Raw genomic sequence first — 13,227 nt, 5'->3', positions numbered from 1 at the left:
ATAGGCCTGAACAACGACTATATAGCTTCAACGGCTGTCAAAAATTTGCCTAAACAGTGCCACTGGTCTGCTTTTCAGCGTCTCGCTCTTTATCTCTTCAATTTTCTGTTTCTCTCTGTCTCTCTCTGCGTCTTTTTGTTTCTTTACAGGTGAAATATTTTCATGCGATAGAAATATTTCAATATGCGTCTACGGGAATCGACGTGGTTGAGCGGCTGAGCTGTTTAAGACAAATTTCGAAGGACTAAACGAAAAAAAAACGCAACACAATGATACTTATCCGGTGTCCTTCATTGTACTTGTTTCTTTTACGCTACTTTGATCCTTTTCACAACGTGCGGAAAGAAAATTGGCGCGAGGAGTAGCAGACTGGCACCTTATTACGGCAACGCGGATTTCGGCTCGCGCTATAAAAGTAGCAAGCGGTATTTACCGCAAGCATTTCTTTCGCACGCCTTTTTCTTGTTGGTCGTGCAACCGCTGTCCAAGCTGAGGGCGCGAGCCATTTCCAGCTTCTTGTGACGAGCGAGCAAAGTGAGTGCTCCCCGTCGTGCTTGTCTAAATGCGTAAGCATTCGTATGCCTAACCAACGGGGAAACCCATCCGTCCGTCACGTAACGCGATCGCTGTCAACATAGGGCCCGCAGCAGCGAGCGAACGCGCCTTTGTGCCGCCTCTCGCTTCGACGCGAACTAAGCGGCGACAACACCGCGCACACGAAGCTATCCGCACTCGGCGCGCGCTGTCCCCGTCGCAGATCGCGTTCAAGATGGGGCGTGTGCGGCCGCCGCCGTAGTGCAGCAGTTGGTCACAGTTGATAAGGGTTGGACGCGGATGGCTAGAGAGAGAGAGAGATGCAAATGAGAGAAAGGCAGGGAGGTTAACCAGAGTTAGAACATCCGGTTTGCTACCCTGCACTAGGGGAAGGGAAAGGGGAAATAATGACTGAAAGAAGAGCGTGACAAAAATAAAAGCGTGTGAAAAAAAAAGATGAAAAGGGACGGATGGGGTCATTATAATCTTTCTAATAAGCCGCTGTCACGTAAAAAGGTCAACAAAGCCTTGACCGACTTTCGCTGCGACGACAGTTCATGTCGCAGCGGCGAGGAGACTATCGAACACGTACTTTGCCACTGTCCTCAATAGAGCGCGCACCGGCTGTCACTAGCGACCGCGTTGGCACGCCTTGACGACAGGCCACTTTCAGAACAGTATGTTTTGGAATGCCGCGGATGGCTAAGGTGCTGAAGAGCTATAGCGGCTCACAATGAGCGGACCATCATCAGCGCACCTGGCGCAGTTACCTGCAGTAGTTTGCTTGCGTCACCAATTCACCTTGTGCCGCCGTCCGCAGCAGTTCGTGTCGCCACAGCGCTGTCACTTATACTGGTTGGATCAAGTTTCACAACATTGGTAATGACACCGGGCTGCGTGGAGATGAGCAAGTAGCACAATGCTTACGCATACTTAGACAACTCTGAGAGGAGTTTCTGCGTGATTTTTTGTTTGTTTGTTCGTTTGTCAGGTTGTAGAGATGATCGACAGCCTCCGAAAGACACCTGACCTTGAGGTCGCTGAAGGCTGACTCTTATTTGGCCATTAAAAACGAAAAACAAGAAGAAACAAACAACACGGCAGAAAAATGAAGTGGGTCCGAATGTGTTCTTCATTATACTGCATGGACGAGTACGTGCTAATGCTACACATAAGATCAATAGCGTGGCTGCTGTGCATTTATCAGTTACTTGTTCGATTGATATTCCTTCAATGTCGAGTCTGCGGCTCGACTAGTGCTCGCTACTCGAGTAACAGACAGGGGTCGAGGAGAGATCGCAAGAAAGTCACGTGCTGAGAACGATCCACTTGGCATTAACGACAGTTATGTGCCATCTTTGTGTTTCATGGTTTCTTTTGCGAGAATATGCTGCTTGACAATATTTCACCTATTTATGTGACTTCAATTTCGGATTAAGAGTGCTCCACTTATTGAATGTTAAGAATTTATTGACCTACAGTTGCAGCGAAGGTCAAACGCGAGGCTGTCCAAGGTCGCAGTTTGTCGCCGACGCACACGTAGGCGCGCGCGGACCGTTATTGGCTCGGCCCCTCCTTTCTACACGCGTATGCGCGCTGTCCCCCCTCCTCGCTCCACTCGCCGGTACCGGTGTGCGGGGCACGAATAGCCGCGGCTCAGTTGCGCCCCGCGATAAGCCCTGCGAACTCCGAGACTCTGCTAAGGGACTCCCCCCGCAAGTCTGCAGCCAGCATTCACTAGGAGACGCTCGAAAAGTTCATAGAAATCAATAGACACTGCGTGACTTCAAACAGACGCTGTTCTTAGCGCAATCTATTTGCAAGCACGACAAGCGAAACACATTCGTATCGCAAGCCCTCAGTGAGTACCTGACTGACTGAGTATCATGCGATCCTTGATCAATCCTACATAGAGGGTGTGCGTCACTCAGAGCAACACGAACGAATGAGTGAATGAATGAATGAATGAATGAATGAATGAATGAATGAATGAATGAATGAATGAATGAATGAATGAATGAATGAATGAATGCAGCGTTTGTTAATACAAAACTACCTCTATGGCCTAAAAGAGCAGGGTATAGGAGAAAAGGCGAGGGAGAGGAGGTGCAACGAGAGAATGAGCGGCTGATCAAAAACAAATCAGATTACGGCGCTCTGATCGCGGCCACAGTGCATCACGGCACTACAATTGACTGCGCATAGCTCGGAGCAGAAGTGGAGCGCACGAGATGATGCCGATAGGAATCGTTCTTCGACAGCACACAGTGCAAGTACTACGAGCGCAAAGCGGCTGTGTCGTATGGTAATTGGAATATTGCGCTTGCAAATGCGTAATCGTTTGTACACGCACAAACACGCGCGCGTGCGCGCAAGCCTTAATTGCTTGCCTCTGCCAGTGAAAATGATCTTGACACCCTACGTACCTGGGAACTACTCTATGTTCACAAGAAGTGGTAAAAATGACGAGAACAAGATATCTTTAGGCTGCTGTTTAGATCGTTCCTTTTTCTTTTGGTACTGATGAGAGAGAAGTGCATCTGCCTGCCTTGCGGCTTCCTTTCGTGTATATGCACTGAGCACTTCTTGTCGATTCAAATGGGTGTACTTCTGTATTTTTAAAGACGGACTTCAAGAAAGACCGCTTGCAGCATTCGCGCCAAAGCCTGCGCCTCGATAATTGCTTTCGAAACACCTTGCCGCTATACCTTCAGGCTTTCGCCCTTTGTGCAGCATCGCGCCGCGCTTCGACCTCGTCTGCGCCCAACTCTTCGCACAGATTCAAGACCACCTGGATTCAAGACCAACGGGCCACGTGGCAGTGGAGCCCGATTTGGCAGCGCTTCAAGTTACGCCTAAACGGTTTCGCCTAGACTCTCTCCCCTCGTCCTCATCTTTTACTCTCTCTCTCTCTCTTTCACCGCCTTCCTCCTCGCGCCCTTAGCCTTTGCGACCGGGCCGGAAGCGATCGCATCGAGTTCGCCTAACAGGCATGAACGGTGCACGACCTTAGGCAGCGCGCATTGCAGCGGTGTGCTCCTGTGTACAAAGCACTTATCGTACGCCGAGATCTGGCGGCACACGTCCGCTGTCTGAAGGGCGAGCTTATGTACGCGCGGTGTTCCCGCGAGTAACGTCGTTTCACCTTCGGGTGGCTGTTGAAATTTCGCGGTCCGTCGGCAGCGAGGATCTCGTCCTATCAGCTATCGGATGTTTGTGTTAAAGGGACTGAGCACCGACCCGAATGCGTCGTGAGAGGTGTATGGAAATGAAGTCACCGTGATTTGTAGGGATGTAATCCGGCAGGCCATTCGTGATTTAAGTAGGTATCATACTTTTAAATTGGCAAAGGAAGTCACAACAGTCAATAAGTGGCGATGTCTTGCGGTGAAATCTTGGTACTTCGGATGTATTGTGTGAGAATACTGTGCGGAAATCGACTATTATTCAGTACAGCATAATTATTGCTTAAAATTGCATTTGTTATATTAGACACTTGCGCTTTCTTCTTGCTTCGGATATCAAAAGCGCACGCATGGCTGTCGTTTCGTTTTCGAGCCGATTGGTATTGTTTTTTGCAGGCTAAATACCAAAGCATTTGGACAGGGAACCACGAAAACACGTAGCTATTATCGTAGAAATACCTTAACACTTTGGAAAACAGGAATCACAGGAACATCGACTTGATAAACAAAATAATACCTTCCCACAGCTACGGCCGCACTTTTCGTCTGCCTCCCACTAATGCCGGCGTATCATTGCTATCGCGCTCAACTATAACCGTTTTCAGCATGCTTCGCACATGATACATACAGAATACACGCATAATGCACACCCGGAACCAAAAGTGTACGGACCACATGGTCACCGAAAAAACCGGTATTTCTTCGTCATTAACGTACGGAAATTGAAATTGACAAGTGTACTGGTAATTTCACAATGCCAAGTTTGAACTGCAGTCTTTAACTTCAAGTTTCATTCACAGGTTCGCATACTCTTGCTCACGGGTGCACATATGTTTATGTATAAGATGTCGGACAGGTTCAAATGACTATTGGATGAAGAAAAAAAACGATAAAAGGATGAAAAGAATGAAGAAAAACGCCATACCATAGCACAAATACCTTGTCAACGTTATCGTGCCATGCCATACAAATCCTATAGATAGAATGGGAATACCATTCCAAATACCATACCATAACAAAAAATTACCGGCTATCCCGTAATCGAGAGTAGATGGAAGCAGGAAATGGCAACAGGCAAATTAGATTGGTTCGAGATGATACTAGCCACAATCTTGTTTTATTATTGATATGAAAATAAAAAGAAGAGATGTAGCCACCCTATAATATGGATGACTATTCATATATATATATATATATATATATATATATATATATATATATGTCGTAGGCAAATGAAAAGAAACGACGTCACGAGGTGAGAAATACACAGCGCACAGTCCTGTGCATCCACGATCATATAAATATAGAAAGCAAACGCAACTCGCACCCCAACAATCTTAAAATAGGTGTAGTGCATCTCTGCCACGGCGCACCACACCACACCGCACCAAGCCGTACTGTGCACTGGTCCATGTCGAAACTGCCCAGCTAGACGGAGAAAACCCGCTGAAGGCTGCGTGACAAGCTGCGAAACACGACAGGAAAAAACTGCCCAGCTAGAAGATGAATGGATTAATTCTGGGGTTTTACGTGCCAACACCACGATTTGATAATGAAATACGGTGTAGTGGGTGACTCCAGAATAATTTTGACCACCAGCGGTTCTTTAACGTGCCCCCAATGTGCGAGACACGGGCGTTTTTGCATTTCGACTCCATCGAAATGCGGCCTCCGCGGCCGGGATTTGATCCCGCCACCTCGTGATTAGCAGCGGAACACCGCATCCGTTAGGCCACCGCGGCGGGTGGAAGGGCCGGAAGGAGGCGCCACGCAGCGTGGCGCCATCTCTCGAGGCGACGCGAAACCCGCGCCGCGCAACTCGCGGACCGCTGGCTTTCAGCACTCAGAGCCAAAAGAGGATAATGAAGTATACGGTTCCCTGTATCTGCCTTTTGAACGCTCCATACTGTAAATGACAAATAAAACTTAAGCGTACTAGGAGCTACAGCTTGAGTGATATTGTGAATAGACATTAGGAAGAACTTGGACGCAACAATTTTGTAACGTGTTTGGTCAGTAACTAGTGTATTTAACGCGGTCCTGTAGAAAGGTTTTGGGGCCAGAGAGCCAACTTTTTAAAGTTTTGACTGGCTGCCCGGGTGATCTCGTTTTGTTCTAGCAACTTCCCCGCATGTTCTCATTCGAGAGCCCGGATAACGGCTCTGGCTTTTGGCTCAAGTTCACTTGAAGGTCACCGACAACGGGAGCGAAAAGCATTTCATGCATAAAATACCATAAGAACTTGCAAGTGAAACAGTAAAATATCTGTGGTTTACGGTTATACCTATAATAAAACTGTATCATTCAGATGACAAAATTTACGTACTCATTTTATGTCATTAGATCTGCTACCTGCATGGATGTTGTCGTTTTCAGTCTGAGTAGAGAGTTGAGAGCGTATTATTTGTTCACCGCAGTTGGTTCTGAATCGAGGAATATGCCAGTAATCGTTAGTGCGCTTGGATAACGTTAACTTATTTTCCTCAAGGAAAAACACTTTCTCGAACAAAGACGATAGCATTTCTTACTAGAAGTGTTACATAATCCGAAACAGGGCGCAGCGACGATGTCCTGCAGCGGTCGCCTGGCATTAGTGGCGCCGCAGACAAATGGTCCCCCCAGCAGTTAGAACACACGCGAGCATATGTAATAAGGCGGTTAATTCCAAGGCCACGAAATTGGGCATGCGTGGAACTCATGCTGCAAATGCCGGTAGCACTGTTCAAGGCAGCAGTCCGAGCACACCGAGGCTCTGGCCATGGCGCACCGCTTTCTATGGTCGACCACGCGCGTGGAGCACACCACCACCCGGACGCCGCATGAAGACACTGGGGCAATGAAAACAAGGAAACCATAAGGGAAATGACTTCTTTATTTATTTGAAATGTAGAAATCATAAGTAAATGTACACGAAAGTGGACGAGTTCACGCACAACGTGACGCCTCGCGGCAGAAAGGATTCTCTACATCGGCCGCTAAGGCGGCGAGTGGTGGCGCTGGCTAACACTCCCAGGGTTAACACTAGTGTGCATACGTAAAATACCCAGAAAAGTGGACGGGAAAACGGCGCCGCGGTGGCTCGTTGGGTAAGAGCTTCGGACGAGTTATGCGAAGAAGTGCTATCGTTAGCAGGGTGTTCAATGGGGCTGGTTGGTTCATATTTAGAATAAAAACAGGAACAGCGCAACACAGGAAACTGTCCTGTTTACTCGCTCGTCCTGTGTTGCGCTATTCCTGATTTTATTGTAAACGTGCTACCATGTCCCACCTGCGGCCAGTTCTTTCTTCTGTAAACATTGATTTTCATTTATTTATAAATTCTATGATTTAATGAAAATAAAGAATTAACTTCCATTACGCTATACTTGTCATTGTCTGCCAGCTTTATATGGTTCTGACACATGACAAAACCCGGCCCCTCGAATCTCTTCCTCTCGTTTAATATATATGTATGTGTGTGTGGGGGGGGGGGGGAGGCGGTGAAGAGGTTTCCGCTTCAGATACGTGAGCCAAGCCACTTTATTCTCGATGCACACGCGCTCGTTCCACTCGCGCACTCTTGGCCCACTTACCTTGGCGTTGCACTTACGCTTCTGCTTCAATGCATGAACGAACGTTTTCTTTAAAATGTGGTACGTCAATGCATTTTCGTGGCAAGCTTAATGGGACATACCTCCAAACTGGTGTCATTCTGAAAATTCCTTGCAAGCGGATACGCCTTGCCAACTTACCACCTACAATTCGTAAATTGCAATAGGTGTCGCAGAGTAAGAAATGAAGAAGTGAATTATTTATTTTTTCCAATAAGGTAAATATGTGTTCCGGTTTCTCGTGCAAGTAACGTATGTCTCTGCATAATGCAGCTCAATAGCTACAAATATTTTATCTGGAACAGGCGATTTTTAAAAATTCTGGGAAAATTACAAATGACTCTCCCATATCCCCCATTTGTATGTATGTATGTATGTATGTATGTATGTATGTATGTATGTATGTATGTATGTATGTATGTATGTATGTATGTATGTATGTATGTATGTATGTATGTATGTATGTATGTATGTATGTATGTATGTATGTATGTGTGTATGTATGTATGTATGTATGTATGTATGTATGTACGTACGTACGCACGCACGCATGCTCAATGAGACACACTTTGCCGGTTATACAGCTATCATACACTCTCCCAAGAATTTTACGCATGCCGAGAATGTGCTTATTTGTTGCTCATGTTGTATTTGTGCCTTTAAAACGTAACGAACACTACAGTGGGAACATCGTTTTATTATTTGTGGTAACTTCTCTTCGATATTCGACACCTACTTGAATAGTGTTCGATATTCGATTCGACTCGCTTCTGCCATTATTCGGTTGGTCTTGTATATTCGGTCTCAAATGTTACTATTCGCACGTGCCTAATAATTAAAAACGTAAATTTTAAAGAAGTCGAGCTCGAGCCACCTTAGGCTGTCGATGCCGGTGCCAGATTTAAAAGCGCAATCCTCCAAGAACGGGCGGGCTTGCCTCGAAGCGCACTTGTTGGGACAGCACGCGTTCACGGCGCTACCGGCTGGCAGCCTGCCAGCAGCGAAGAACAACAGCAGGTGCCGCACCAACAGCTTCGCGCGGCGACCGTACCTGAGTTTCGCAACAATCGCAGACGTTCGTCTTGCAGGCGCAACGCGCAGGTCGCCGTTTGAATGTTTAATTCGATGCGCGCTCGCGGACCATTAGACACGTGGGCCTGCTCAAGAAAGCGCTCCTCGAGAGACCACGCTGTCAGCGAGTTGGCCCCGGGAACGTGAAGTACATTGGCAGCGTTCGCATACGGGCGCTATACTTGCGCAAAAAAAAAAAACATACAAAATTCGCCATGCATTCAACCCTCGGTGACGATTGGAATTAGCAATCGACCTTATGGCGGTTGTGGAATTGGTTATTACAAGTTGGAGACGGAAACACCCTGCATTTCCTTTTCTTTCTACCACTTCTCGCTTAAGTCGTTGGCTACGCAGTAAAGCCAGCAATTCATCAATAAAAACAAAAGTGCACAGTCGTTGCATTCTATGAGTGCTAGCATATGGGGCAGAAACTTGGATGTTAAGAAGGAACCTCGAGAATAAGTTAATGGCCGCGCAACGAGCGATGGAACTAAATCGTTATGCGTCGTTTTAAGAGACAGGAAGACGGTGGTGTTGATTGACTAGAGTGGAAACGGGGCTCGCCGATATTGTGGTCGCCATTAAGAGAAATAAATGGAGATGGGCAGAACATATTGTCCGTAGGGCACATAACTCGGGGTCCATTAGACTCACATAATTGGTGCGAAGAGAAGCACAGTCGCCGACGGCAGAGAATTAAGCGGCGAGACGAAATTAGAAACTTTGCAGGCGTAACTTGGAACCGGCTAGCAAAAGGCAGGGGTAATTGGAGAATCACTGGGAGAGGCCTTCGTACTACAGTGGACATAAAAAATTGGTTGATGATGATGACCATGATGACGATGATGATGATGATCTGCATATGTTTCAGTTCTTCTGGTCAGAAATGAACTACTCGCTTTCTCCCTCTCCCTCTGCCGCCCTGCAGTCAACGGGTCCCTGCTGCAATGCTGTGGCGACGGGGGCGAGAGGTCGCCGTCCTGCTTCCCGGTGAGCGTGGCCGGCGACGACTCCTTCTACGGGCCGCTGTCCGTGTCCTGCATGAACTTCGTCCGCTCCTCGGGGTGCAGCGACTGCGGCGGAGTCATGCGTGCGTTGCTTGCGCTATGCACTCTCACGTTAACATTAAAGCGCGAGGTGTTAAAGCGGTGTGAGGGTTAAAATTAAGCGACAGAGTGCGCCTTCTGCACTAAAGGCTGCTGTCGCTGGAGAAGGGAAATATATATTTGGGCCGTATACAACAACCGAAATCGCAAAAGCTCTCATTCACCACCCTAAAGTGATTTTCGGATGCATCGAGAATTGCAGCGAATTCCTAGAGTGGTATAAGATGTGCTGCACGAATTATGTAATGTGGAAATATCCCTGTGCTGCAGGCAGCGTAACGGTTCTGCGAAGTGTATACTGAATGTCCCTGATGGGTTATTACAACTTAGGACTGTGCTTACTTAAACTATAAGTGAAATGAAAGCGATTCCGCTATAATTTTATTCTTGGAACATTAAGGGAACTGTGCACTATCAGGTTTCAACATTTCTTTTTATTGTTTCCGCGCCTGTTTATTTCAGTCAGTCGATCTTCATTATGTACAGTTTACCCAAGCGGCAAGGAGAAGCAGGCATCACCTATGACGCCAATGTCTCCTACGCACACATTTAATTAAAACAAAAACAAAAACTCCGTATCGGCTCGAACTGAGCGAAAACAAAACACGCGTGACTCAAGTGGTGGGGCATATTGTACCCTTATTTTTCTGACATTCGCCCTCACCGCTCTTTACTACGTCACGTCGGAATTGTCATCGCGTCTCACTCGGCGTTGTAAAAAGATGCCCGTTTGCGCAGCACACCGTTCCGATCAATTAACGTGGCATTGTTGTTGTTGTTGTTGTTGTTGTTGTTGTTGTTGCACGAGAACGGCGGGAGGCGTTAACAGTCACAGAAAAGGCTGGTTGTACATTTCTGAATACGTACACACTCGCAAATTTTTAACCAGATTGCGCGAACACCGACCGCATAGCATGTCAGTGCCTTATGAAGGTGAGGAGAGGCGAGATAGTAGAAACGCAAGCGGCGAAAATTAATTTCCAGTTCGAATGCCATCGTTGCGCTGTTCGCTTCAGGCGTACACACGACCTGCGTTCGTGCGCTTACTGTCGCCTATCTTGTCGTTTCTCGCCGCTATAAGGCGCTGTCATGCCACGCGGTCTAACGTCTTTAAATAAAACAACTTGTTTTATCTATAGGGACCTTAATGCGGTCAAGGCTCCTGCGTTCTGGTCCAACATTTGCAGGACTGTAGATGTTGGGCGGGAAACGTACTCCGTGCATGTTGGGCCAACACATGCAGCTATGGACTTTGTGACGCGCATTACCGGGACACTATAACGCATCTGAGCTTGCACTCGCACGGCTTCGCGCGGCCACGGCCGAGTGCCCGGTAAGAGCGCCGAGGGCGCACCACTGGGCCGCGCTGTTCTTGCAGAGAAGGCCGCGAACAGCCCGCACTGTTGCCATCCGTACCGCAGACGAGCGTCGATTTGTGAACCAGCAGAGCGCCTACCTGGACGCCTCGCACGTGTACGGCACGAACCAGTTGGAGCACGACACGCTCAGGGACCCCGAGGGCATGGAGCTGATGCTGCTCTCCGAAGGGCGCCTGCTGCCCCGCAGCCTGAGGCCCGACCGCGACGGGTGCAGCGACCCCGAAACGGCACGCTTCTGCTTCCGAGCCGGCGACGGCCGGGTCAACCAGCAGCCGGCCATCGCCGTGCTCCAGGTAGGCGAGCCGACGCCGACGTCCACTAGCTGGCCGGGACCGCCGTCCGTTGAGCCCGTATAAAGCGGAAACACCGTTCCAAATCGAGGAAAATTAACAACAAGTTGCGCACATCAACTTTTACTCTCCGTGGAGAGTGCATTGCCTAAATAATAATCAAATGATAATTGACTGAAATGATTTGAATTGCAAATTATAAGTAGTTGGTTTGCTGAACTACACAGAGCTGGGGAAGCTCCCTCCAAGGTGTCAAAAGCGCAAAAAAAAAAATAAGCATTGCTTTAAGTTTGCGCCGCAATTCCGCGTGCCAAACATTGTACGTATGTCTTCCTGAGGGTAAGCAAACAAATCAGTCGAAAACTCTACGAAAGGTTTACGTGCAGCCGGCACGGTGTATGTTTTCTCAGTGGTGGTGAGGCTTCCGAGTCGTGCCTAGGCCTCCGAGATCACCTGCTCGCTCGCCAATCTCGAAAGCCACAATGGCACCTTTCTATGATTAAAACAGGAAAAGCGTCCGTTCACAATATCGTGCGAACGATGCTATCATATTTGTTACAGCTATAATTTGCGCAATGCATAGAGTTTTTCCGACACTTCTTAAGCCGCATTTATAACCCTTTCTGACGACTGTTAAGATCTACGCATGAAATATTAATGACTTTCGTAATGGTGTATGCATAATTTCGCTAAATCCTAGACGGCTTTAACACCGATTTCTTTTAAGATTTTCTTCTAGTCATCCTCACGCATGTCTCCTTCCCCAACTGTAGGGTAGCCAACCGGGCTCGTCCTTGGTTAACCTCCCTAGTTTTCCTTCTTCATTTCTCTCCCCTCATACTCACCTTACAAACACTGCACATGATGGCACCTTTCGCGCAGTTGTACGAAATGGCCCGGAATAAAAGCTCGACAGCTGCCACCGGAAAACGAAAACTGAGTAGCCCAAAAACTCTATGCACTTGTGCCAAATTGCTGAATAGAGCGTTTGTGCCCTGTCCGATGAATTGCTGCAGATAGCGTATGCTCGCCAGCACAACCGCATCGCCCGGGAACTGAAGAAGCTGAACCCCGGCTGGGACGCCGAGACTGTGTACCAGGAGGCCAGGTAGGCACTCTTCGCTCTGACTTTCTCGCTACTGCGCGCGATGACATATTGAGAAAGAAAAGATTATGCAGATCCCACGCACTGTGGGAATCGGTGTAAGCGAAGCTTTCTGTGCTGGTTGCTTTGATTGACGATAATTAGTGGTGATGTTCACGGCGAAAGCTTAATTTCTTCAACGTTTTGTCTCACACGAGAGTGGTGAGTTGATGTTAAACGTTACTTTGCGTGCACCATTGCTGTTTGTCTGCGTAGCTCACACAACACACAAGGAGAGGTGTTTGCTTGAATCGTTGTTGTGCGCCATACTTGATAACGTCGAGAGGGTTTAGCATATTCGTTGCCTCACATGGTACATCACATCGTGACAGGAGTATTAAACTTTAATTGAAACATGGGATGGTATGTGCCAAAACCACAATCGAAACACGAGGCACGCAGTAATGGCAGACTCCGGATTAATTTTGACACCATGCTGTTCTCTAACGTGTCCCAAAATCTAAGTGCACGTGCGTTTTCTATTTCGCCGACCCCCATCGAAATGCGGCTGCCGCGGTCGGGATCACATCCACGAACTCTACCACTAGCAATGCCATAGCCGCAAAGCAGGCACGTACCCAGGATTTTTTTTCGGGAGGGGGGGGGGGGGGGGGGGGCCACCACCTCCATCATCATCATCATCGTCGTCGTCGTCGTCGTCATCATCATCATCATCATCATCCTGTTTTATGTCCACGGCAGGACGAAGGCCTCTCCCTGCGATCTCCATTTACCCCTGTCCTGCGCCAACCGATTCCAACTAGCACCCGCAAATTCCCTAATTTCATCGCTCCACTTAGTGTTTTGTCGTCCTCGATTGCGTTTTCCTTCTCGTGGTACCCATTCTGTAACCCTAATGGTCCAACGGTTATCTAACCGGCGCATTACATGACCTGCCAAGCTACATTTTGTCCTCTTGCTGTCA

At 48.0% G+C, this 13,227-nt stretch overlaps 1 protein-coding gene across 1 annotated transcript in view; it reads left to right on the top strand.

The window, feature by feature from the left end:
• LOC135913798 (salivary peroxidase/catechol oxidase-like) overlaps positions 1-13,227 on the top strand; it is a 223,110-nt gene that overhangs the window by 171,422 nt on the left and 38,461 nt on the right. The window contains exons 5-7 of the mRNA XM_065446489.1: positions 9,312-9,473; positions 10,911-11,161; positions 12,175-12,266. Of these exons, the coding sequence (XP_065302561.1) occupies positions 9,312-9,473; positions 10,911-11,161; positions 12,175-12,266 (505 nt within the window). The remainder of the gene's footprint in view (positions 1-9,311; positions 9,474-10,910; positions 11,162-12,174; positions 12,267-13,227) is intronic.

Source organism: Dermacentor albipictus, chromosome 6 (genome assembly GCF_038994185.2).
Source record: "Dermacentor albipictus isolate Rhodes 1998 colony chromosome 6, USDA_Dalb.pri_finalv2, whole genome shotgun sequence".
Lineage (NCBI taxonomy): Eukaryota > Metazoa > Arthropoda > Arachnida > Ixodida > Ixodidae > Dermacentor > Dermacentor albipictus.
The sequence above is the reverse complement of the archived record's forward strand: the minus strand, read 5'-3'. Positions and strand labels throughout refer to the sequence as shown.